General features: G+C 50.6%; 7 protein-coding genes across 7 annotated transcripts; 5 read left to right on the forward strand and 2 right to left on the reverse strand.

Moving 5' to 3' along the window:
* Positions 1 to 322: 322 nt before the first annotated feature.
* CDV56_102288 (ESCRT-II subunit protein VPS36) lies at positions 323 to 2,339 on the reverse strand (the record flags this gene model as incomplete). The annotated part of the gene is made up of 3 exons (XM_026755907.1): positions 323 to 1,963; positions 2,020 to 2,155; positions 2,239 to 2,339. The coding sequence occupies 3 exons, from the start codon at positions 2,337 to 2,339 to the stop codon at positions 323 to 325; spliced, it is 1,878 nt and encodes a 625-aa protein (XP_026616107.1).
* A 570-nt stretch (positions 2,340 to 2,909) lies between these two features.
* On the forward strand, positions 2,910 to 10,261 carry CDV56_102623 (phosphatidylinositol-3-phosphate-binding protein BEM1; the record flags this gene model as incomplete). Its single annotated transcript, XM_026756242.1, has 5 exons — positions 2,910 to 2,982; positions 3,039 to 4,296; positions 4,354 to 4,546; positions 8,512 to 9,279; positions 9,344 to 10,261. 5 exons carry the CDS (start codon positions 2,910 to 2,912, stop codon positions 10,259 to 10,261), a joined length of 3,210 nt encoding a protein of 1,069 aa, XP_026616108.1.
* A 980-nt stretch (positions 10,262 to 11,241) lies between these two features.
* CDV56_103582 (AFG1 family ATPase) lies at positions 11,242 to 13,105 on the forward strand (the record flags this gene model as incomplete). The annotated part of the gene is made up of 4 exons (XM_026757201.1): positions 11,242 to 11,620; positions 11,677 to 12,127; positions 12,178 to 12,691; positions 12,758 to 13,105. 4 exons carry the CDS (start codon positions 11,242 to 11,244, stop codon positions 13,103 to 13,105), a joined length of 1,692 nt encoding a protein of 563 aa, XP_026616109.1.
* An 806-nt stretch (positions 13,106 to 13,911) lies between these two features.
* On the forward strand, positions 13,912 to 16,188 carry CDV56_103854 (uncharacterized protein; the record flags this gene model as incomplete). Its single annotated transcript, XM_026757473.1, has 3 exons — positions 13,912 to 14,094; positions 14,157 to 14,582; positions 14,629 to 16,188. The coding sequence occupies 3 exons, from the start codon at positions 13,912 to 13,914 to the stop codon at positions 16,186 to 16,188; spliced, it is 2,169 nt and encodes a 722-aa protein (XP_026616110.1).
* A 1,291-nt stretch (positions 16,189 to 17,479) lies between these two features.
* CDV56_104220 (putative di-, tri-valent inorganic cation transporter) lies at positions 17,480 to 18,084 on the forward strand (the record flags this gene model as incomplete). The annotated part of the gene is made up of 3 exons (XM_026757839.1): positions 17,480 to 17,600; positions 17,697 to 17,776; positions 17,833 to 18,084. The coding sequence occupies 3 exons, from the start codon at positions 17,480 to 17,482 to the stop codon at positions 18,082 to 18,084; spliced, it is 453 nt and encodes a 150-aa protein (XP_026616111.1).
* Positions 18,085 to 18,996: 912 nt separating this feature from the next.
* On the forward strand, positions 18,997 to 20,990 carry CDV56_104364 (uncharacterized protein; the record flags this gene model as incomplete). The annotated part of the gene is made up of 7 exons (XM_026757983.1): positions 18,997 to 19,275; positions 19,338 to 19,436; positions 19,493 to 19,566; positions 19,616 to 19,715; positions 19,766 to 20,187; positions 20,247 to 20,370; positions 20,445 to 20,990. 7 exons carry the CDS (start codon positions 18,997 to 18,999, stop codon positions 20,988 to 20,990), a joined length of 1,644 nt encoding a protein of 547 aa, XP_026616112.1.
* Positions 20,991 to 21,251: 261 nt separating this feature from the next.
* On the reverse strand, positions 21,252 to 25,052 carry chsB (chitin synthase class II; the record flags this gene model as incomplete). Its single annotated transcript, XM_026758197.1, has 5 exons — positions 21,252 to 22,155; positions 22,210 to 22,376; positions 22,424 to 22,608; positions 22,666 to 24,356; positions 24,814 to 25,052. 5 exons carry the CDS (start codon positions 25,050 to 25,052, stop codon positions 21,252 to 21,254), a joined length of 3,186 nt encoding a protein of 1,061 aa, XP_026616113.1.
* Positions 25,053 to 25,111: the final 59 nt, after the last annotated feature.

Consider the following 25,111-nt stretch of genomic DNA (forward strand, 5'->3'; position numbering starts at 1 on the left):
GACGGTGAACTAGTCTAAGGATGAGGAGCGAAGGAGCTTCCTTAAAGGCGGAGAGAGCTCGTCGATAAGCTATGCGGGGTCGATATCCTCAAAGGCTCAATGAATGTGGGCCAAAGGTCAACTCTCAGTAAGAATTCGCCACAAGGCACACTTTCATGAAAGAAAACTGGTACAATTGTTTGTGGTTATACATATAATAAGTTCGAGGTAGCAGCTGCTTTAATAAGGAAGATTCATTTCTCTTGGTCATAACGGCGTCACATTGTGTTAAAAAGGGCCATGCGAACGAACACGCTATATCAATATGTACAAAAGAACTTCTTCATATGGCCAGACTTGACACCCTCGAATCAATGCTATTAATCGAAGGAAGGTCAGACGTGATGTGGTTGCTCCAGAACCTTAACCCTTCAATGCCTTCCTCACGACAAAGGACCCCTTTATCCTCAGCCATTTCTAGCTCCTCTGCTGCCACACCGACACTCCACTTGAACCTTTGAGCAGCCTCCTGTGCTGTCACGGCACGCCCAAATTGACGCCAGTCCCAGGGTACTGGATCAGCCGGCGGTATCTGACGAAGTTCCGCCATCCATTCTTGCAGTTGCCGAATGGTCTTCTCATCACTCCAGTCGTAGCGTTGAACAACAAGAAGACCACTTTTGAATCGCCGCAGCCGAACAGGTAGTTTCAGTTTCTCCCACAGCTCCGCTGCTTTCTGAAAGTCAGAAGGACTGACTAGTTCTACCCCATTTCGGGAGCGGTTGAAAATTGCCCAAAGATCAATCAGACTCATGATACCGCCTTCTTTCTGTAAGATACCCTTTCTGTCGTCGGTGAGGTACTCTGCCAAGTTGCGTGAAAGTTCCGAGAGATATAAGTTCTCAGCACCAGAGCCAAGCATATCTTTAGTCGTGATCATCCCAAGAGCGGCAGCAGATTCTGAGAGCACTGCGCTGGTTGCTGCAGAATCCCCGTCGCCAGCCATACCTGATTCCCTGGCGAGCGTTTCAGCAAGGTTAACGATCCGTTTAGCAGACGCCATCAAGGCCTCAAGATCCTCAAACGAGCTGCCTATTACCGCCTCGTTGTTTCTGCGAGCCTCAAGTCCCCTCTGCTCAAGGCCCGCGATTCCTACTGCCGGGGACCGAGGTTTCGCTGGCGCGGAACCATTAGCAGCAACGGCAGCTGAGGCTATTGTAAGATTTGGCGTGGCGGACGATTGCAATGGCTGCTGCGGAACAGGAGGCGCATCGTAGAGCAGCCACTTTCGTTGGACCAAGGCGCCTTTCAGCCTTTCATAGAAAGTCTTTTCACCGCCTCCGCGGAAGGATAATTTGACAACCTCGAAAGTCTCAGTATTGGCGATGTTACCTTGTGCGAATACCGGCGCTGGGGATTCTGAACGCTGGGAGTCCTCAGCAGAAGCTCCTCGAGCGACTGCGGAGGCTAGGGGAGCCCCGCATATCTCACACTCCAGAAGATAGGGATGGTTCACAAAAGTACATCTGGGACACGGCGTCGAGGTACTAGGCTTGCGTACGACTTTAACATCATTGCTTCCGGTTTGACCAGGCTCATGTGTAGCTGAAGTTACCGGCGTGCCTTCGCGGCCAGCGGCGGCTGTGATGGCAGCCTTCAGAACGGTCGTAAATGGAGGCTTTATGCCACAAGCCAAACATGGCGGCAAGTGAGTAGAAGCAGTAGCCGTTGCTGGGTCGAAATTAGAAGGCACCGGATTAGAGAACGAGCATATCGGGCAGACCCAGGTCGCGTTCGTAGGCTTCGGTGCTGGCGGCTTGTGAAATGAAGATGAGGTTGCTGGGAGTGGTGACTGCGATCTCCCGGACTGGAGAGCTGGAGACTGTGATGCAGAGGGGCTAGCCCCTGCGCTCTTTGACTTGAGGTCATTCTTTGCGGGTTTAGGGTGCAAAGTGATCTTCGAAGAGGACTTTAGAAACCCTGCCTGGAAAGGGTGAGCACGGGAGCAAATGACAGTACAGAGTCAACCATCAACCATACTTGGTAATCCGCTCGGTCGATTTCCTTCAAGTCGATGGCGACTGAGTACTTGCGTGGCTCGTCAACAGCGACATAGCAGACTCGGTGGGATGTGAGGTATGCATGGCCATTTTGATAATTTGGAACCTTGAATTTTCTGTATATACGAGCAAAACTTGCCGGTAAGCTTCAATGGCACATACAAAGGAGTAACTGGGGAACAGCTTCCTGTCAACTCACCCTTCATATAACCCCACCGCATCCTGGACGAAGAGCAAAGTCTCATCGGGCAATAATGAGGGACGGAGTGCAGTGGTCAGATCCAGAGACTTGAAGAACATCTAGTAAGCTCAGCCAGCATCTCTCCACCATCTGAATTGTGAAGAGAATATACAATCAATTCCGATTCCAGAAACATCCCAAGTCATGCTCATGATCACTCGACTCACCCCGCTGATGTAAGATAGACTAAGGGCGGCGCGCAGTAGATAGGGAGATACAGGTAGCGAGAGCCACCATTAGCGCATTCTCACATCCTCTCCGCCACACCAAGCCAGACAGAGTAAGCGAGAGTCTTAACCTCCTTCCTTTCAAAGACCTCACTTTTGCACTCAGACCTAGTGGTTAACGCAACATCTATCACTAGGATAGCTTCGTCCACCCAAACTTCACTCACTACTCACCTGCTAGTTGGCCTATTATCTCTCATAACCATACTAGTTTTGAGGTGGTTGGCCAACTTCTCAGCTTACTGGTGTGTATGAACGGAATTTTGATCACTCTCCTTGATCCCCAGGCAACGCGTAGTCTAATCTTTTTCTTCGCTTTCTGATTCTGATATTCTTTTCTCCTTTCAAGTTATTTCCTACTCTTCTTTTTGTGTTTATGCTTTTGTACAAGATTCTCCCATCATGAGTTCTGGTATCCCACCCTGGCGTGCTACCGCGTCCGCTACTGCTACGGCCCCTCACTTTCCTGCACATGGTATGTGTCTTCTTAATCTAATCTGTTCACATACTCAAAGTCTAACTGTGACTTAGCAACCCCAGCCTATATCCCTGTTCAAGCACGCCGTAGCTTTGCTCATACCTCTACAACCGCCATGTCACCTCAGCCGCAGCCAACAACAGCTCAAGCACCACGCAAACGAGTAGAATGGCCAGCACCCCTTCGATTATACGTGCAACGAAGCTTCGCGCCTGAGAACCAAATTCCTGGAGTCATCCGGCAGGAGATGGAGGTGAAACTGAAAACCGTCATCACCGAGGCGGCAGAGAAGAATCAGCTAGAGAAGATCAACTGGGATGCATTGCCCCTACCGCAAGTCATGATTCAAAACGAGCGCAACCAGATCCTGACCAACCCCGATGTCTCAGGTTGGAGTGCTTCTCTTGTAACTGCTGCTCAGAAACCGGACACCGTGACCGAGGACGCATCTAGGAAAAGAAAATCGGCTGAGTACCAGTACGGGGACAAAGACAGCTGTCCACCATGGAGGCAGACTAACAACCACCATGCATTTGGAGATCGAACTACTTATTCCTCAGCAGACAAGCGCCAGCGTGTTGATCAGAAGAACCCAAGTAAGTCAAAAGCTAATTTGGAAATGCGGAGGAAGCGTTTCGAAGAACTACGGGCCAGATATGGCTCTTCACCATCCTCATCCCGTGGGGAATCACCAGCGCCTACTGCCAATCAGGGCCCTGTTGTCGGACGGTGCCAGGAGCTAGAGAAGAACTACTTCCGATTGACTTCAGCGCCAAATCCAGACACCGTTCGTCCGCTACATGTTTTGTACAAGACCCTGGATCTTTTGAAAAAGAAATGGAAGAAGGATAACAACTATGGATATATCTGCGATCAGTTCAAGTCTCTACGACAAGATCTGACTGTCCAGCACATCAGAAACGAGTTCACTGTCAGTGTCTATGAGATTCATGCCCGCATTGCGCTCGAGAAGGGAGATCTTGGTGAGTATAATCAATGTCAGACACAGCTGCGAGCGTTATATGCCCAAAATCTCGGTGGACATCCTACAGAATTTAAGGCGTATCGTATTCTTTATTTCATCCACACTCGCAATTGGACGGCCATGAACGATGCGTTGGCCGATCTAACAGCAGCAGACAAGCGTGATCCTGCTGTTAAGCATGCCTTGGATGTTCGCTCAGCCCTTGCCCTTGGAAACTACCATCGATTCTTCCAGCTCTACCTCGACACCCCGAATATGGGAGCTTATCTGATGGACATGTTTGTGGATCGCGAGCGACTTTCCGCACTTGCGGCCATCTGTAAAGCGTAAGTGCCTTTCTCGCGTTGTGTGCATTTCTTTGCGGGCTGACTTGATGATGACAGTTACAAACCCGACGTAAAGATTCGTTTTATCACTGAGGAACTTGGCTTTGAGTCCGATGAACAGAGTGCACACTTTATTCTGGACCACGCCTCTGAGGATTTACTCCAAGAGAAAGATGGATCCGTGAGGCTGCTCACGAGCGGCAAGGCTGCGCAACTCTTCGAGGCGGCCAAGTCTGAAGCCCACAGAGTCGTTGATATAAAAGGACAGATTTGATACCGAGTCTTTCGTTACTGCAGCCAGCGTCCAAACCCCACTGCTTACCGGCATATATGAGTTTCCCCATCTCTCAGTGCTCTCAATACCCTTGCACCTTGATTCCGTCTCTTTTTCATTCCCCTTTCTTTTTTCGTTGAACGGCATAGGCAGTCAACTGGCATCAGTGCCTCCAGTGGTTCCCGTCACGTCCGCTTCGGCCTTCTCTATGCTCCTCGGCCCTTGACGGCGTCTTGCATATATCTTTGATGGCTTTTGAGATCACCTCACCTGACCCTGGAAGCACGGTAGCGATATTTTCTCTGGAGTTTTGGCGTTGTCATGGATGGGTTGTGGAAGTGGGTTAGCATTTGATTCTTTAGTACTCGTAATCTAGTGGTACATAGCAATATCAAAAGTACTTTCAATACCAGTGGTCGCTATCTTTGGCAATCGTTATACAAGACATTGGCCAGTTTTCGATTGAGAGCAGTCTTCAGATCCAGTATGATGAAATCAATAGGCACAAGAAGCCACCTCCAGATAAGCCACTCGTTGAGAAGGAGAGCCTCACTGCCTGGATTACACCGCTATGATTTAAATGCTCCGACTCTGCAGGTCGACGGACTGCTTGACGCAGTCAACGGCGGTGTCAGAACAATTGCTCTGCACTGTAGCCCCGATTGGCTGAAATGCTATTCCAATATGCAAGGGCACCTGCATCGAGATGCAGCAGCTGTCTCATCGCCCCCTGTCCGATTTAGAATTCCGATCCTCGATCTACAGGAGTTTCAAAGTCTGGTAGCACGGTGAGCTAGGATTGTGGCCGATTTCGGAGGAACTTGACCACCGCACAGGGTTGTCCGAACTTGAAGCTGTAACTACAGCAGGGTATAATGACCGATCCTACGGATCATTGACAGTCACTGTATGAATCACGATCCGAGGGTCGAAGATATGCTAGTTGATTGCCCATATTATTCTTGAGGAATTGAGGATTCTTGCACCAGTTCCTTATTATAGCCCGAAATCCTGGGATTAAGCGGAGAAGGTCGAGAAATTGGAGTCTGGGATAGGCATGCTGGACCATGGGACTGCTTCACCTGGTGGAGGAGTCGGGGTTGTGCTGGTATCTGTTATCGGGAAGATGTTGCAGCCCGTTTTGGGTACCTTGCTGGTATACCTTAGTCCTGGCTTGCTAGGAACGGGCTTTCAGTACTCAGTCTTGAACTGTCGATGATATCAGGATGTTCTGGAGTACTCAATGGCTCATGGATCTAGAAGTTGAGATAGGAAAATCGATCATACCTTATTTATTGCCTTGACATTTGACAGTAGTGACTTGGCCAATCAGCTTGAAGCACAGACGCGGTTGGCCGTGCTTCATGATTCTTCGCCAATAACAGCGCCTCCACGACTACCCAGAACGAAGACTCGGATTGGTGGCGACCGAAACCCCATGTGGCCGCCATCCCACACTGGGACGGGTGGAATACGTACGTTCAACAAGTCTTGGCTGAATCTGTTCCGTCATCCCATGATTGGGCGAATGATGCTCAAGTCCTCGAAAGAGAGGAGATTAGCAGCTAATTAGCACATTTGGTGGGTTCTGGCAGGTTCTCTAACTTCTCTCTCTCGTAAGTCATAAATCATAATGCTGCCCGATAGTCGCAGGGATTGTGTGCATTAACCACTCGTTTGGCCTTAGGCACTTGGGCTGGATTGGAACCGGGGACCACCTTCCGACGCACTGGATTTGGTACTGTGGGCTGTGAACGTGCCTTGGTGCCTTACCAGATTAGTTGCTGTAAGGTACAGTACCCAGATAGAATGGTCCACTTGTTGGGTATGAGCCATGGTCGAGGCATTTCCAGAATAACTGGAGAATGTGGATGATTATGGTATTCATGGTTACCTTACACTCTACAAAGTACTTGAATAACGATCTTGAAATGCCGTCCTGAATATTAGCTTTTTTGGCTTTGGCTTAAATATGAGAAGAAAGAAAGCCACTTCTAAAAAGTGGACTGTACCATCATCATCCCCACATAGGATGATAGGCACGGCAGGTACGGAGTACCCATTATCACTACCTACTGTACAGCTTTCAACTGCACAGCTCTCATGCAGTATCACATCTTCCTTAGTAACTGATTTAATCATTGTCAGATTGTTGACGATATTCCCCTGCTGTAACTATAATCATCGCTAACGATATATCTATGGGTTATCTCTAACATTCCACCCTTTTGTAGCTGAATTCTGAGAAGCGGTTGGTGGAATCCCGCCACCTTTGCATCATAGCTCTGGATAAGAATAAAGGTACTTCTTGGAACCTTGTCCAGGCTTGGAACCTCGAAATGTTGAGAATTTTAGGAGGCGAGAACAACTTCGCTGTCGTCTTTATATGCAGTATCCAGTATCTACAAAGGTATACTATACTCAGCAGCGGTAGATCACAGGCGCCTACACAAGGAAGGAAGTACTTTAAGGCTTCCACTTCAGCTGGTGTAAAAAAAATTACTCTTAGGTGTTTCCGTGACTGTCTATCGTTATTAGACGTTCGCATAGCCTGCTTTTCTCCTTCTGCGTCTCTCAGCTGATTGATCAATAAAACCATCGTCAACCAGCCTGCAGTGGTATTCTGAAAACCGACAGGGTTCCCAGCCAGCCCAAGCCAGATTTCTTTCTATTTTCCCTTTCAGGGGGGCGAGAAGGGAAATCCCAGCACCACCACCAAAGCGGGCCACTTTCTTTCGCAATCCAGAACCAGAACAACCAAACCCTCACGTATCCACGGTAGTAATCGAGCACGAGGGTAAAGTGAAGAGAGAGAAAGCACAAGAGATCCATTACTCAATAAGGCCACACCACTACTACTACCTATTACTATTACTATTACTACTGCTACGGCTAGACTACCTACTCTCCACACTCTCTCTTACTGGCATTATCATTATTATTTGAACCATTCATTATCTACCATTTCTTTGACTACGACGTGCTTTCTCTCCTTCTTATTCCACACAAACACGCACACAGACAAGAGACATCGACTTTTGGTCTCTCACACTCATTTTCTCTTTGTATGAACCCAAGAATCTGATTACTTGGTTGTCCTTTTGTTACACTCTTTTTCTCTTTGACTTTTGGGTCGTTATATTGCTTCTTTCTGCCTTGCCTCTCGAACCCACCTCTCGCTCTTTCGCAATCCCCTTGACTCTCCCAGCCTACACGGCTGTCGTTGATCCAACCTCCCGGACCGAGTACAGTGCTACTTTCAGTACGATTCCACTAGTTCGTTCGTCTTGAAGGGAAAGAATGAAGGTATGCTTTGATTCTAAACTGTTTGATACTACCTAGTGAACTCTGCGCGTCCCCTTCGTTTCAAGCAGCCGGCTTGCCCCCTCTTCCACCATAATAATCCATACCCCGCCTCTCGTTTATCTCGATTATTATGGTCGCTTGTGGTCTCTTTTCTTCCGACTCCGATTTTAGTGTTTATTTCCTTATTCCTGTCCTCGGAATATCATCGTCATTATTTCTCTTTTTTAAGACTTGAATGTTTATTTCACCCTCCCCTCCTTTATTGTTATGGCAAAATAATAACATACTGTTCAAAATATACAGGCCATCAGGCGATCTCTCAAAGGGGAAAAAGACCCCAAACCTCACCACCACCATCTTTCAATCACTCCCAAGTCAGCCATTGCGATTCTGCCCCCCAAGAAGGTAAGCCTTTATCCTAACCCCCCGAAACCAAAATGAACCGCTACGGCCCCCTTTCCCTCTAACATTTCATTTGCCTTTGAATGGATCGCATTTGAAAAGAGTATATCTAGACCCATGACTTTCCCTCCCTCTCACCTCCCCTCCCCCTTTCAAATTACCCCCCCTCATTCCAGTCGCATTGTCGATTCTTGGAAGTTGGTATTGACCGCGCGTCCCTTTTTCACGTCTAGGTGATCAAAGCTCTCTACGACTACCAACCAGAACCCGGGAACACGCAAGAATTAGCGTTCAGCAAGGGCGACTTCTTCCACGTTATCAGCAGGGAGGACGATTTGGACTGGTACGAAGCGTGCAATCCCCTCATCCCTAGTGCCAGGGGGTTGGTGCCGGTCTCCTTTTTTGAGGTCATTGGCAAGAACGAAAGAGATAGTGGCGGGTCGATCGATCTTCATAAGAAGAAAGAGTCGCACGACTCGGGTTTCTCAGATCGTGGTGCCGCTCTGTTTCCTTCCCCAGACCATACTCCCACGCAACTTCACCACCCCCCCACGGCTCTCAGGATGTCGACGTTAGGAAAGGCCTCGAGCGCCATGGTCTATGGTATCGTCCAGTATGACTTCCAAGCAGAGCGACCGGATGAACTCGATGCGAAAGCAGGCGAAGCGATCATTGTCATCGCCCAATCCAACCCAGAATGGTTTGTCGCAAAGCCCATCGGTCGTCTAGGTGGTCCCGGTTTGATCCCCGTCTCGTTCATCGAACTCCGGGACATGCAGACCGGTCAAGCCGTAACCGATCCCTTGGAGGCAGTCAAGCGCGCCGGTGTACCAAGGGTTGAAGAATGGAAGAAGATGACGGCAGAATACAAAAATAGCAGCATCACCCTCGGCAAGATCGACTCTGCCGCATCAACAATGCAGTCCGTGACCTCTGGAGTGGAGAAGATGGCCATGGGTCGCAACAGCGCTGGCCACACAAGCCAAAATGGAAATGCCTACGTAAGTCTCCCTTCTTGCTGTCTTCCTTTGGCGATGCGCATGCTCATGCTGTTTTCTTGTACAGGGCTTTCATAATCGGAATGCGAGCAAAGCGTCCCTACCTCAACACCTGTCGCAGCCGCCGATGCAGAATCACCATCAGCCTCTGGTCGCCCCAATAGCCGCATCCATTCCCCGGTACTGCTTTGATAACGACAAGTATTGGTATATTATTGAGGCCAAGATGGAGGACGGCCGCTGCTGGGAGTTGTCCCGTTATTATCACGACTTCTATGATTTCCAGATCGCGCTTCTGACCCAATTCGAGGAGGAGGCCGGAAATCGAGGCAAGCCGCGCACCTTGCCATTCATGCCCGGGCCCGTGACGCATGTCACCGATGCGATCTCCAACGGCCGTCGCCAGAATCTGGACGAATACATAAAGAAGCTCCTGGCCATGCCTTCCCATATCTCCCGTTGCCAGCTGGTTCGTCAGCTATTCGCACCTCGCCCAGGTGACTTTGAAATTGACCCGAGCGCGTTTGGAGAAGATGCTCGGTACTCCGGTGGCTCGCACCATTCCTCCACGCAGGAGGCATCGCGCAGCGCGTCCCGCCAGTCATCTCAGGCTCAAATGAGCTCGCACCCCGACCGAACTTCGCACCAGCGCAGTCAGCCCTCCGTCTCGCATCCGGCCGACAGACCGGCGCCGATGAACCGGCAGGCCAGCTCTCTCACTCAAGTGTCGACAACCTCAAGCGGGGGCGCCATGAAAGTTAAGGTTTTCTTCCAGGACGACTTGATTGCCATTCGCGTTCCTAGCGACATCAGTTTCCAGCAGCTCCGGGAGAAGCTATTAGATCGTCTCAAGGTCAATGAGGAAATTGTGGTGCAATATAAGGACGAACCCTCCGGCACGTACATGGACCTGAACAACGACAGTGACCTTGACACCGCCATCCAACGGAATTCCAAGCTCACTCTACACGTCGGGCTTGCCTAAAAAAGCCCTCACCTCCTCATATTTTCTTCTTGAAAGCATGCATAGAATCATGATTTTCCCGATGCAAGTTTGCGATAGATCGTTGTTCCTCGTATCTGTCTTTGTCTCACTCTACCCGGCCACAATTTTGATCGACTGGTGGAGACGGTGTATGGTGTTCTGGTCTTGTCATTTTGTTCATGTTCATTTTGGGGAAAAAACAGCCTTTTGAGCGCTTTCTGATTGTTTGATGTGGTTGAAAAATGGCAGAATGAAATGTCCGACATGTTTGATGTTTATGCCGTTATGTACTTTTTCTTGTTTGATATATCCTTTCCTCTGTTTTTCGCATTGGATTCTGTCCAGTGGGCACATGACTTGTGTGATGTTTCCATACCCTCTTGACGCTTTGTCCATCACATGTACATATGTTCTTTGCATATATACACCTCTATGTAGGTTTCTCTACCTGCATGCAGTCGTATAGTCCTGATATGTCATTCCTTCAGCATTATCCTATAGCATAACATAGCACAACATTCATACTCCGTGCTCCTACCTGATAGAAAGAAATTCCGCCTCAATTGCCGGGTTCCGAGTCACATGATTTTGGCCGTCGGAAATCCCGCGGTTCTTTTTCGCCTCAGGCCAACGCAGTGCTAATGGAACTTGATTGCCTCCTGACAATTGAACACACGCGTACCTGGCGCACATGCTCTCATTCTCTTCGTCCTCTTAGTCTTCTGAGAATTTGGAAATTACCCTAGCAAGGAACTGATGCCTTTCTACCAAAGGTATAAGGCGTACTCGCTTTGTTGACACCGACAACTGCTTTCCTTTTCCCCGCTTGTCCGCCGCACTTGACCCATTATTTGTCGATTCTTCGGCCATAGAAGTATACCCGATCGGAAGAATCTAAGCCCATCGACCACATATTTTTACACGAAGCGTTTTACGATCCTTTCCGCTCAGCATCCCTTACATCGACTCATCAGGAACAAATGAGTCGGCCATCTGCGAAACTCTGCGCCGAGTCCCTTCCCTCAGCGCTGAGGGGCCGGGCCCCAGCGTTCACGGCGAGGAGGTCCGGCCGTGGACGGGTACCGATCGAGAAGTGTAGGAGGAGTGTACATAGCAGCAATGGCGCGGCACGTCGTCAGGCGGCGGAGGCGCAGGGTGTGTGGTTGAATGCCAGGAACGCGCAGCCGAGTCCCGGAGCGTATATGCGGCGCTTTGCTACGGCGGCTGTGACTCAGCCTCAGGCTGAGAGTATTGCGGGAGTGACGGAGGATGCGAGGGCTGGGGTGTCTGGTGGGCCAATGCAGGAGTATGAGGCGCGGGTGCAGCAGGGGCGGTTGCGGGATGATCCGCATCAGAGGGGTGGGTGTTTTCTGTACCTGTTGTTTCGGGAGAAACGATGAGCTGACACAGTTAAGAGATTGTCCAAGAGCTGCAGGACCTGCACGAGGTGTTGAAGGGTTATACCCCCCCGGCCGTTGTGCACCCGAGCGTTGAGTCGCTGGATCCGAAACCGCAGTCGTCGTTCTTCGGCTCGCTGTTTGGGCGCAAGAGCGCGAAGACGGAGTTGAAGATCCCTGAGAATCTCCCCAAGGGATTGTATATGTATGGCGATGTGGGGTGCGGGAAGACGATGCTCATGGATCTGTTTTACGAGACCCTGCCGGCCAACATCAAGTCCAAGTCGCGCATCCATTTCCATAACTTCATGCAGGATGTACATAAGCGCATGCACGTGGTGAAGATGCAATACGGTAACGACTTTGACGCTCTGCCTTTGGTGGCGGCGGATATCGCGGAGTTGTCCAGTGTGTTGTGCTTCGATGAGTTTCAGTGTACGGACGTTGCTGATGCGATGATTTTGCGGAGGTATGTGCCTGGGGCATTGTGAGGCAAGGGCTCAGCTGACACTTTTTTAGACTCCTTGAATCTCTCATGTCGCAAGGTGTCGTGCTCGTGACAACCTCGAACCGTCATCCCGATGATCTGTACAAGAACGGTATCCAGCGAGAATCCTTCATTCCGTGCATCAATCTCCTCAAGACTGCGTTGACCGTGATCAACCTGAACTCGCCGACCGATTACCGCAAAATCCCTCGCCCACCAGCAGCCGTGTACCATCACCCGCTCGGTCCTGAAGCTGATCGCCACGCGCAGAAGTGGTACGAATTCCTGGGCGATCCCAATGATCCTCCTCACCCCGAGACGCAAGAGGTCTGGGGCCGTAAGATCGAGGTTCCGTCGGCCAGTGGAAAGGCGGCACGATTCACTTTCCAGCAGCTCATCGGAAGCGCCACGGGAGCGGCGGACTACTTGGAGCTGGTGCGGAACTACGAGGCTTTCATCGTGACGGACGTTCCGGGGATGACATTGCATCAACGCGATCTGGCTCGTCGATTCATCACTTTCATTGACGCCGTCTACGAGAGCAGGGTGAGTAGCTCCATCGGTTTGTTTTTTCGCCCAAGTCAGCCGACGGCTAATAATCTCTCTCGACAGGCCAAATTAGTCCTCACCACAGCCGTCCCACTCACCAACCTCTTCATGTCCGAGCAAGAAGTCAAAACCTCCCTAGAAGAAAACGGCGACCACTCCGATCTCTCAGACGCCATGCGCATGATGATGGACGATCTGGGATTGTCAGTGCAAGCCCTCAAATCGACCTCCATCTTCAGCGGTGACGAGGAACGATTCGCGTTTGCGCGTGCCCTTTCCCGGTTATCCGAGATGGGCAGTAAGGAGTGGGTTGAGCGTGGCTTGGGAGTAGGGAAGACCGTCCAGGAGGGGAAGAGCGAGCACGATGCGTGGATGAAGGCAAGGAGCCGCTGGAGCGAGGACAACATGTAGATCCAGTTCATCCTAGACTTGTGGCTTTCTTCTAGACCTTTTTGCATGCGTTTTGCGGCATGATGAGCCTGTTTGATGGAATGATGGTGCAGTGTATATCCCATTCGATACATATAGAACATACCCATACATATATCATCAGTCTTCCACCACTGCAGTATACACACGTCTAACACCTAACCCTCATCTAATCAACCCCAGTGATTGTATAATCTAGTCTACCCCACGAATACGATAAGTGCAAAGCCATACTGATACCTCTCTACAATCAGAGATAAGCCATCACGATAAGCCATGACGTCATCCGATTCTTCGATACACCACCGGGTGCATTACTTCTCATCTACCTCCAGAGTACAAAATACTCATAAGGTACCCCAGATACTCGGTATCCCAATGCTGCTTCATGATTAGAAATACCCAGATTCCAGACCGCAGCCTATGGCCTCTCGCTGACGTGACATTCGCCGAATCGCGCAGCGGACATAAGCAGGTTTTTCAGCGATCGGGGTTCGCGGAGCCGGCGATCACCATTCACCAGGCATGGAAACCTGGATTACACGGCTGTCTCCACTGGAAGTTGCTTTGGGAGTGGTTGCTGGGTACGTGGAGTCCAAGGTAAGGTAGGAAGTGGAAGTAGATGGACGATGTCATCGCGCGGGGATTGCATCATATCTGGGAGTTTGGGCATTGAAGGCCTGCACTTCGATGGTTAGTTCAAAAATTTTATATATAGGATTGGGAAGATGGCAGGCTTAGCTCTAGTATTGTGAAATACGAATTTACCGAAGACTCTGTGAATCATAATGTCTACGAATCAAACGAGTAAGACTGCTGATCTCCAGCGCGATACTATCGAGCTGGACGATAAACAGCACATGACAACCGATTATGGAATTAAGATATCTGACCCGGATCACTGGCTGCGTGTCGTCGATGAGAAGCATAATGGCCCTTCGCTCCTCGAGGATCAAATCGCCAGAGAGAAGGTACTTGCGCCTCCTCGTAGAAGGTAACTCTTGTGCGCGGAGTAAATGCTAATGCGATATAGATTATGCGATTCGACCATGAGCGAATCCCCGAGCGAGTCGTCCATGCGCGCGGCGTCGGTGCCTTCGGCACGTTCAGACTTCACAAGAGCATCAGCCACTTGACCACCGCTGGTGTCTTGACTGATACCTCTCGAGAGACACCCTTGTTCCTGCGCTTCTCCACGGTGCAGGGCAGCAAGGGAAGCGCGGATACTGTGCGAGACGTGCGTGGGTTTGCGGTCAAGATGTATACATCCGAGGGTAACTGGGATATTGTGGGAAACAACATTCCCGTCTTCTTCATCCAGGATGCGATCAAGTTCCCGGATGTGATCCATGCCGTCAAGCCGGAGCCTCATAACGAGATCCCCCAGGGACAGAGTGCGCATAACAACTTTTGGGACTTTATGTACATGCACTCTGAGACAACTCATATGCAGCAATGGGTAGGTCTTCTCTTTTCTTAATCAGCGCAACATGCTAATCCTGCAGGTCATGTCGGACCGCGCGATCCCTAGGTCCCTTCGCATGATGCAAGGTTTCGGTGTTAACACCTACTCCTTGATCAATGCTGAGGGCAAGCGGCACTTTGTAAAGTTCCATTTCCTTCCCGAACTTGGTGTGCACTCTCTTGTGTGGGATGAAGCCCTCAAGATCTGCGGACAAGATCCCGACTTCCACCGCAAGGATCTGATGGACGCGATTGATGCCGGCCACTTCCCCAAGTGGAAGTTTGGTATCCAGGTGATTCCTGAAGGGAAGCAGGATGATTTCGAGTTTGATATTCTCGACGCCACCAAGATCTGGCCCGAGGAGCTGGTCCCGATAGAATATATCGGTGAAATGGAACTCAACCGCAACATCGACGAGTTCTTCACTCAGACAGAGCAGGTCGCCTTCTGCACCAGTCACATCGTGCCTGGTATTGACTTTTCAGACGACCCTCTCCTTCAGGGCCGAAACTTTTCCTACTTTGATACACAGATTTCCCGTTTGGGACCCAACTGGCAGGAGCTTCCCATCAACCGTCCTGTATGCCCCTACGCAAGCCTAGTCAACCGCGATGGTGCTATGAAACACCGCATTACCAAGGGCAAGGTCAACTATTGGCCCAACCGATACGGAACCAACCCCCCTGCCTCTCCCGCCCAGGGCGGCTTCACCAGCTACCCCGAGAAGCAGCAGGGTTCAAAGGGTCGCCATTTCTCGGACAAGTTCAAGGAGCACTTCAACCAAGCGCAGCTCTTCTACAACTCCCTCTCCCCCATTGAGAAGATGCACGTCGCCAAGGCGTTCTCGTTCGAGCTTGATCACTGCGACGAGGAAATTGTATACAAGCGTCTGTCGGAACGTCTTGCCGTCGTCGACCTCGAGCTGGCTCAAAAAGTAGCCAAGAACGTTGGTGGTGACTCTCCTGAAAAGGCGCCCAAGGAGAATAAGGGTCAGAAGTCCAAGGGTCTCAGTCAGCTCGAGTTCATGCCCGAGAGCGCCGTCATCACCACCCGGCGTATCGCTATTCTCATCGCTGATGGCTTCGACTATGCCTCGTACAAGTCAATGAAGGATGCCCTCCAGAAGCAAAACGCCTTCATCTTTACCATTGGCCCTCAGCGACAAGGTGTTACCGCCGAGACGGGCGAAAAGGTCATCCCCGAGCACCACTTCTCTGGTATGCGTTCGACGCTCTTCGATGCGACATACATCCCTGGTGGAAAGAAGCACATCGCTGCCTTGAGCAAGAACGGTGTAGCCAAGTACTGGATCACTGAGTCATTTGCGCATCTCAAAGCCATCGCTGGTCTCAATGAGGCTGTCGACTTTATCCAGAAACAAATTGGTCTGGAGAGCGTCAAGTACGCCGCCGGGTCTGGAGAAGTCATGCAGAGTTATGGTGTTGTCACAGCTCATGGTTCTTCGGATGAGCACTTGAAGATCTCCGCCGAAATCAGCAAGGACAGCAAGGGATTCGCTGAACAATTCATCTGGCAGGTTTCGAGACACAGGAACTGGCAGAGAGAGTTGGACGGTTTGGTGGATGAAGTGGCTGCTTAAGTGCTTTTGTACAATATAACATGACCGTGATTATGCTCGTTGCAATTGATTTGTTCTTGAATAGTGAGCAATGCCAATACCTTGTCATTGACTGGACGATACTCGAGTAGTGACAAGTAAAGGAAAACAAGCAGACCCCCTGCTTTGGGGGAGTAGTTTGGCGGGTACTAGTCCTGCGTTGAATTCAGGCCAGATAAACGTCGCACACTATCACGAGCCACAAATGCCATGAATGACTAGAGTCCATGGGTAATGTCTCAAGTTGGGGACACGACTCTGCAGATATCCGAGGCGTCACACAAAGCGCAGGCAAAGAAGGAAAGGGGAAGATTTCGCCATCTCTCCTGGCCTTTTCCTTACTAGTATACGACTCCTTTCTTCCATTGCTTCGATCCGAGCAGCGTTGGAGTAATACTTCCCGAGATGGCCCTGAGCATATCGCGCTCACAGCGCTTGATCATCGTGATCGGGATATCATCATGTTTCTTCTTGACTGAAATCTCAAGTATTTGTCCTCTGCACAGATAAACGGATCCCAGAATTCAAAGCTGATATCAGAAGTTGGCTTGTACACTCATTCGCTAGCTCTGGTGGCAGATGCCTTTCACTATGTACGCTTTGCTTTGTCTCCCAGGTGATATCTGCTGAAAGGTCCAGTTGACTGACCTGATTGGGTTCGTTGTCGCCTTATCGGCCTTGAAGGTGGGATAATGGTCTTGAGGAACAAGAGAGCATAGAAGGTACTGACACAGAAAACAAAAGCTTTCTGAGATCAATGATCCACCGAAGATTCTGGCCTTCGGGTGGCAGCGAGCACCACTATTGGGAGCTTTCTTTAACGGAGCACTTCTCTTTGCGCTGGGAGTAAGCATTCTATTGCAGTCTGTGGAGCGATTTATTTCATTGCATAGTTTGTGCCCTCCTTCGATGCGCAGGCGATTTTTACTGATATTTCACAGAAGTCGAGAACCCCAGACTCATGTTCATTGTTGGATGCGTTGGGTTGAGTCTCAATATCATCAGTGCTATTGTTCTGCACGGCAGGCCTACCTTCTTGGATGTACGGTCTCGTGACTAATGTCAATATATTAGAGGACGGTACCCATGCCCATCAACACGCGTTGGAGGCTTCGACAGACCCATCCATAAGAACCGAGGACGAGGCAGGGATGCCCAAGGTGTGCCCTCATTGCCACACTTTTGGGTTTTGTATGAGCTCAGCTAAATCCTCGTGCAGCGCAATATAAGGCTTTCGCCGAAGAGGACAGCATCCAGTTGCCATGATCTCGGAATGCTAGGAGTTCTGCTCCATGTTATCGGAGATGCAGTCAACAATCTCGGCGTTATGATCGCTGCATTGGTGATCTGGTTCACAAAATCTGAAGGACGATATTATGCCGATCCGGGAGCAAGTTTATGGATCGCTTTCATAATCATACTATCCTCTCTCCCGCTCCGTGTGTTGTTCTCCATCTGTGGAGTTGTTAGGTGACGCTGACGCTTTTCAGTGCGGAATTCCGGATCCATCCTCTTGGGGAGTACACCCTCTGGTGTTGATCTCAATGACTTAAGATGTGATCTGGAAAAGGTAAGCGATGTTGTATTATTCTGATGTCATCTCAGCTCTGACTGTGACGGGCATAGATCCAGGGAGTGTTATCAATTCATGAAATCAAGGTGTGGCATATCAGCCAGCACAAGTCCTTGGCTATCATTAGTGTGCTTGTCACCGACCAACATGTCCCAGGATTTATCAAGCTGGCCAGCATGGTCGACGAGTGTTGTCAGAAATATGGCATCCAATCAGTTGCTCTTCGGCCAGATTTTGCGTTCGCAGGAATTGTCACTGTCAATGGTAAACCGGATTTGGAGAGCGATGTGGGCAATAGGATGTAGGAGGATGGATCTTCTGGGGTTCAGCAATTGTCCGAGTGTCATGTTGGGCATAGAATGGATAGGTTCAGACGATGTTGTTGAGACTAAAATCATGTCAGGAATGAGATGAATGTGGGATGGTTCTCTGTCACCTGACAAGTCCATGTCGCTTTTGCAACAACCAAACTGCTACTCTCCTCACTACCCTATCTCATCTGATCCCGTTCATATCATCGTCGTTTGTTCCAATAAATTGATCAAAGCATTGATCCGAGCTTGGGTCTTCATTTCTCCACCTTCTCCGCATCTCTGGCGGAATCATTCCGCCATGATGAAGGGAGCCAAAATGCTCTTCTCTGGCCTGGTAGATATACCAACCTACACGATCCTCAGGAAGATTGTGAGCAGCTCTGAACGAGGACAGGGTTGTCTGTCCTGCTTTGATTGATTCTTCGTTTGGACCGAGAGAATAGACGACTCTGAACTTATAACCATATCCGTACTGGACGAAAAGGGCAACTGATACGCCCTGAGTGGCTGAAGGCCCCACGACCACACCTTGAAAGAAAGAACCAATGGTACAAATTTCATGAGGAGAAGGCTTGATGGTTCACTCGAATCAACAACCGATCGGCAGATAAGAGCTTCTCCAATCTCCACCGTGGCCTATCTCCAATGTCTATTGTTATCTCCCGCACGTCTCCTGATTGGAACTTGTCACCGTATTCCGATTCCGAGACGCAAGGAGCTACAGCCTGAACGATTCTATGGGTCTGCTTGTGACGGGAACAAGGGGATTGACACTTCGTGGCGTCTTGGAAGAGGGGTATAACATATAGTCCTCCCGCCTCCTCCATGATCTAAGTTTAAGTTCTTACTTGATCGTCTATAAGGGGTACGTTGTTGTTGCCATATCAATCGGCGAAATACAATATGTCTGTACAGAATTGGGAAATTCGAGCGCGCCGAGCTAAAGACGTCCTTCTAAACTCTGTTCCAAAGCAATGGATCCTTCCCGCAGACAGACTGCCTCCGGCGGACCAGAAAAATGTCGAGGACTTCCCACGAAAGAGCGGTGTTCTCAGCGATAGAGAGGTCTCTATCACCGAGATGTCTGCTACCGCGCTTGTAGCAGGTATGGGAGCCGGCCTACTGAGTGCCGAGGAAGTGGTCATTGCGTTTCTCAAACGAGCTGTCTTGGGTTACCAGTTGGTATGCTACGCAACCAGAAGCTACATCTCAATTTGGCAATTTGGATCCGCTAACAGTGATAGCTGAACTTTGCTACAGAGTTCATGGCAGAGAGAGCCATTGCTAGGGCTAAAGAGCTTGACGAACACTATAAACGGACCGGAAAGCTTGTTGGGCCCTTGGTAGGTTGGCCTATCATGCCAAAAATGAAAAAGCCCTAACGGCGAGTCAACTGTAGCATGGCGTCCCCATCAGCGTCAAAGAGCACTTTGAAATTAAAGGTCGAACCTGCAATGCGGGCTTTGTGGCATGGTATGATTCCAGCTTGCAACAACCCAGGCCGCCAGCTGACAGCGCCCAGGGTCGACGACATTGCAAACGAAGACGCATTGCTTGTCCAATATCTTGAGAAAGCAGGCGCAGTTTTCCATGTGCGAACGAACCAGCCACAGTCATTGATGGTAAGCAACCTCCGTCTACTTGCAAAGACCACATACTAAATCTATCTTAGCATCTCTGCTGCAACAACAATCTCACCGGTCCCACAAGAAACCCCTACAACCGCACCCTCACACCTGGCGGCTCCTCAGGCGGCGAGGGCGCCTCAATGGGATTCAAGTGTGCTGCTCTCGGCGTCGGCACAGACATTGGCGGGTCCATCCGAGGCCCTGCCGGCTTCTGCGGTGCATATGGGTTCCGTCCCACGACTCTCCGAATGCCTGGGACAGGAATCAAAGTCCCCGGCGCAGGACAGGAGTCCATCCGCGGCACCGCCGGACCTCTGGCAAGCCAGAGTGTCGAGGATCTAGATCTATTCCAACGAGCCGTCATCGACCAGGAGCCATGGGAGACGGAAACATCCCTAACCCCATTACCCTGGAGGCGCGTAAAAGCCACCAAAGACATGACGGTTGGCATCATGTGGGATGATGGGTATTTTCCCTAGGTCCCATCCGCTGTTCTGCGCTTAGACAATAGTACTGACCGCACAGATGCGTCCGCCCCCATCCCCCAGTCACCCGAGCCCTGCAACACGCCAAAGAAAAGCTCCTCGCAGCCGGCCTGAGAGTTGTAGACTGGGAACCCTACCGCCACGATCACGGCTGGGAGATTGTCGTGCGTCCCTCCCCCCCAATCTCCACGCATCATCCCCTTGCCTCTCCCCAACTAACAACCCAACCCCACAAAAGTCATCCCTCTACTTCCCCGACGCCGCCAACAGCCAACGCACCGTCCTCTCCCAAAGCGGCGAACCCCTCCTCCCCCTAACAGAATGGGCCTTCGCCTACAGCCGCGCGTCCCCGCTCACCGTCCCCGAGAACTGGGACCTGAACTACAAGCGTGACGCCTACCGCGACGCGTACCACGCCCTCATGAAATCCCGCGGGGTGGACTTCATCCTCTGCCCTGTGTACGTCGGCGCCGCGGCGGTAATGGGCGAGTCGCATTACTGGAATTACACCGCGATCTGGAATATCCTCGACTACCCGGGTGTTGTCTTCCCGAGCGGGCTGGTTGTTGATCCGGAGTTAGATCCGGTGGATGGTGGGTATCGCCCGCGGAGTGAGGTTGATGCGCGTGAGTGGGCGAAGTATCGTCCTGAGCGATATGAGGGGGCGCCGATTGGGTTGCAGCTGGTAGGCAAGCATTTCAAGGATGAGGAGACCCTTGCAGCGGCGGGCCTTGTTTCGGATATCGTGCAGGGGAAAGGGAAGGATACCGAAGCTAGGCTTTGAGCCTCGCGTCTAGGCAGTGCGCTTGGTGAAGAGCTCGCTACGCAAGACAGATTCAGGTGTCCACACATCCTGTCATTATATCCATTCAATCATCAGATACATACATACATGAGCATCAAGTAACGAGTCAGAAGACTTGAATCAGTCATACATATCAATCGGTATCTAGCGAAACAAACTCCAACACGAAAAGAAAAGCATAGGAACCCATAACTCGGGGAGTACTGCATCAGCTTGAAGAAACGCAGACATCAAACGGCATTACTTCCTCCAGAACATAGCCTTGCCTGCCGTCCTCTTAATGGTCCAACCAGCTTCAGTCACCTTGTCCTTGAAGCTAGTCCCACCACCATACCGCAGTGTCGAACTACTCGTCACATAACTCGAAGTAGCACTGTTGGCATTCGCAATATTGCCTGCATCGAACTTGGTCTTGCCCTCGACGATCTTCTGAACCACCAACAAGATGGCGTAAGTCGTGGACCCGACGGCACGGATCAGTGCCAACACAGCCACAGACCACAAAATGATGGCCAGATAGACGTTTGTTCCACCCGCGTCGACGCCATAGATCTCGGAGACGGCCATGGCGAGGATGACATTGGCAACCATCCAGATGGACACCATGTATGTACGCACGGCGCGGTAATAGTCTTCTTGCTGCTGGCTCTCGGATACCGGGGGTTCAGGGACTTCGAGACGGTCGCGGAGGTTGCGCAGGGCGGCGTCGTAGCCACTGTCGATGTCAAGTTGCTCTGAGGGCATCTCCACCTCGACGGTCGTTCCGTTAATGATACGTGCTGCGCCCAGATCGGTGTTGATGGTGTTGTCACCCTTGGTACCCCAAGTCACATCGTGCGTGTTACAGAATGCGTAGACCTGCAGAGTGCAAATGTAGCTTGGCAGGAGCGCAAAGTATTGCGCCGAAGACGTGAACATATGCCATGGATCCAAATAAAGGAACGAAGAGTAGAAGTAGAGGCCAACGGTCGAGAGCAGGGATACCACAATATTGACGAAGAGGGAATCACTGACACCAAGATCTTTCTTGCCCACTCCAACCTTCGACATGAGCTCTAGAACGACCAGGTAGAGAGCGCAGAATGCAGTGTAGACCATGATTATACTATAGACAATGATACCCGACAAGTAAAGCTTCTTTGCTCTTGGGGGATGTCAGTAATGTACTTTTTCGTTGCTACATAGCCAGGACACTCACCCCTGTGGTCGATTACCCATCGAAATGATGAATTGCAAGCACATGACCAGGATGCAGGCGTACCGCAGGACAATGAAGATGTATTTCCCAACGTTGTGTCCGAATGGGTCAATCTTATCGTCTGATAGAGATCCTGCAATGAAAAAGAAAGCCAGGTAGAAGTTCGCCTGCGGATCGTCAGTATCTATCCAGTAAGCAGAACTATATCACATACCAGTCCAAAGTAAGTAAAGAGCAGGTTCAAAAATTGATAGACCGCCTCGATCTGAAGAAGAATCTTCCGTGGGAGAGAGTGGTCGGTTTTCCAAAGCTGTTTACCGTTGACGAGGGAATACACGGCCGCAAAGAAAGCACCGTTCAGCCAACGTCTTCGCTGAGAAATAAACTCGGGTATAGAGTCTGATGAGGCCATGGGTTAGTTTCAGTTCGACCATACAACCCAAAGGCAACACACACCTGGAACGTCAGTTTCACCGACAGCGCTTTTGACAAATTTCAGAACCCATCTCTCTTCCCTCTTGGCTACCAATTCCCAGCAGAGGATACGATCTTCTGCCAGGTACATATTCGCCGTGAAGACATCGGCATCCTTGCCATGCAGCGTTTCACCCTTGAAATACTGATTAAGCGGCCCGTTGCCATCGGCATCGTTTTGCAGAGCAAAGAAACGATACGCACTGAGAGCACCGGGAAGCACAGTGATGTACCCAAACACCGATTCCAAGGGTTTGTCCAAAATGTTGGACATTTTATACTCAAAGTTCTGACTTGCGACAAGCGGATTCAACAAACCCATCATGTTCTTGCCCTTGCCGGCCTTGATCTCACCAGCCGCTCCGGCAACATTCGAGTCTTGGTCAAACGCCTTCCACAGATGGTATAACGCAGTGGGCTCGGGTTTAGTACCAACGTCCAGAAGGATGCAAATGTTCGGTTGCAGAGCGCGCCCAAAGGCATTGAAGAACCAACGGTGCGAGTTCAATTTCTTCTGGTTGTGTTCTTTGAGACAGAAGATCACTTGACAGGGCATGATGCTCTTCTCAGCTCCCTTGAACTTCAGATCTGAGTCCAAAGACACCTGAGTGGTGTATTCGTACACATGGGCCGTGACCTGCTTCTGGTTGACAATATTCTTGGCGATGCCTTCTTGATAGACTCCCAATGCTGCTAGTGCGTTGAGAGTCCTAGGATGCACCTTCTTGCGGCCATCTGCAATGATACAAACCACAATTTTCTTCCATCCGTCTTTACCCCATGTTCGCGATTTGGATCTTGAGCAGAAGTGGCTAATGTTTCGCATAATACCATGCATGGTACGGGTGAAGTGAATTTCATCCTCATTGTACATAGTCACACAGATGAATAATTCGGTCTCGCGCATGGTACTTCCAATCTGTTGGCGTAGTTTATAGCCCCTCTGAGTGAAGTCGTCTGGATCGCACGTAACGGCTGTATAGCGCATGTGCGTGAACTCTCGGTCGTCCCGACGAGGTAAGAAACTGTGCAAAATTGTGGGAATTTTACATTCCAAGATCAGTTCACCGTTGATCAGCTGGACTTCCTTCTTGGACATCTGGGCCTCTCGAACTCCTCGACGACTTTGCTTTTCTGGAGCCGGACCATAGTGCATGTTGGGGTCGACGTCGGTAGTATCGTCTTCATCGAGGTTGATCTTTGCCGTTTCGTCCTTTTCATCTGTGATCATGGTCGATTCGCTCATGAACGATCGAATGCTTCCACGGTGCTCATGTCGGTTGATCGTCCTTCCTCCTCCTCCAAAAGGATCATCAGGATCATTGCCATCTCCGATATCAATGCTTGTGTCTTGCCCGGTTGGTGCTCCAGGGCCAGCAAACAATGGAGCAGGTGGCAAGGGACGTCTAGGGCTCCCGCCGTATCTGGAGCTGGGTGTACCAGGCCTTGGACTACCATTTAGATCTGCGCGTTCGTACTGCGAGCCGGCGACGGACGGTGGAGCAGGCGGCCTTGTCCAGTCCGGCGCGCGCTGTGGCGACCAGGGTCTGAGGGGAGAAGCAGGACGCGATGAATACTGCGGCACATCGACCACGGAAGCGGCTGGTGGAGGGATCGTTGGCACATTTCGTAGACTCGAGGCAGGTCGCGATGGAGACTCTCCAGCATTATAGCTGTAGAATCGATCGTATCCTTCTATGGCATTTCCTCTATATGGCACATATTGTGCGTTAGCTCTTGGCCTTCTTGGTGAAGTTATTTTAGGAAGGTTTGGATCAATCATAGCGATGGCGCTCAAGTTCGAGCCGCTCGAGGTAGACTGCTTGAATCAAACATGTGCAGCGACTGAGCGTACGCGACTGCTCGAAAGTAAGGGTAGCAAATGAGAAAAAGAAGAGCAGAGACAATAGCACATGCAGTCTGTTCCTCAAAAGAGAGACGACAAGATTCCACTTCTAGTCAAACAGCGGCGCTCTGCACTCTAGTCCAAATAAGGAATACAAAGCAGGAAACAACCTGGTGACGGGCAACAGACAGATACCGGTAAGTGTCTTCGGTATGTGGGGGGGGTCATGAAACATTCCCGGGAGACAAGGTCTGGAGGAGAAGGAATTCCTGAATATTACTTACGGGCCATCATCAGAGTACTCATTTCCATACTGATGACCTGCACCACTTCCCACATCGACACTTAGATCGTCATCCAGATCGGTACTATTGGGTAGCAGGCGCATGGTGACCCCCTGATGACGGGGTGATGAGTCGTGATCTGCGAGGAAGGATGCTGTCTCTCCATAGTTGCCGTATGCCGGTGGCTCTTCCTCGTAGTTTGGCGCGGGCGGATACATTCGCGATGAGTTGGAGCTCATGGTGGATGGGATGACTGCTGGTTTAAGCCTTCATGGCACTTTGCGAGGAGACCGATACT

This window comes from Aspergillus thermomutatus (genome assembly GCF_002237265.1).
Source record: "Aspergillus thermomutatus strain HMR AF 39 chromosome Unknown NODE_49, whole genome shotgun sequence".
In the NCBI taxonomy this organism is placed as follows: domain Eukaryota; kingdom Fungi; phylum Ascomycota; class Eurotiomycetes; order Eurotiales; family Aspergillaceae; genus Aspergillus; species Aspergillus thermomutatus.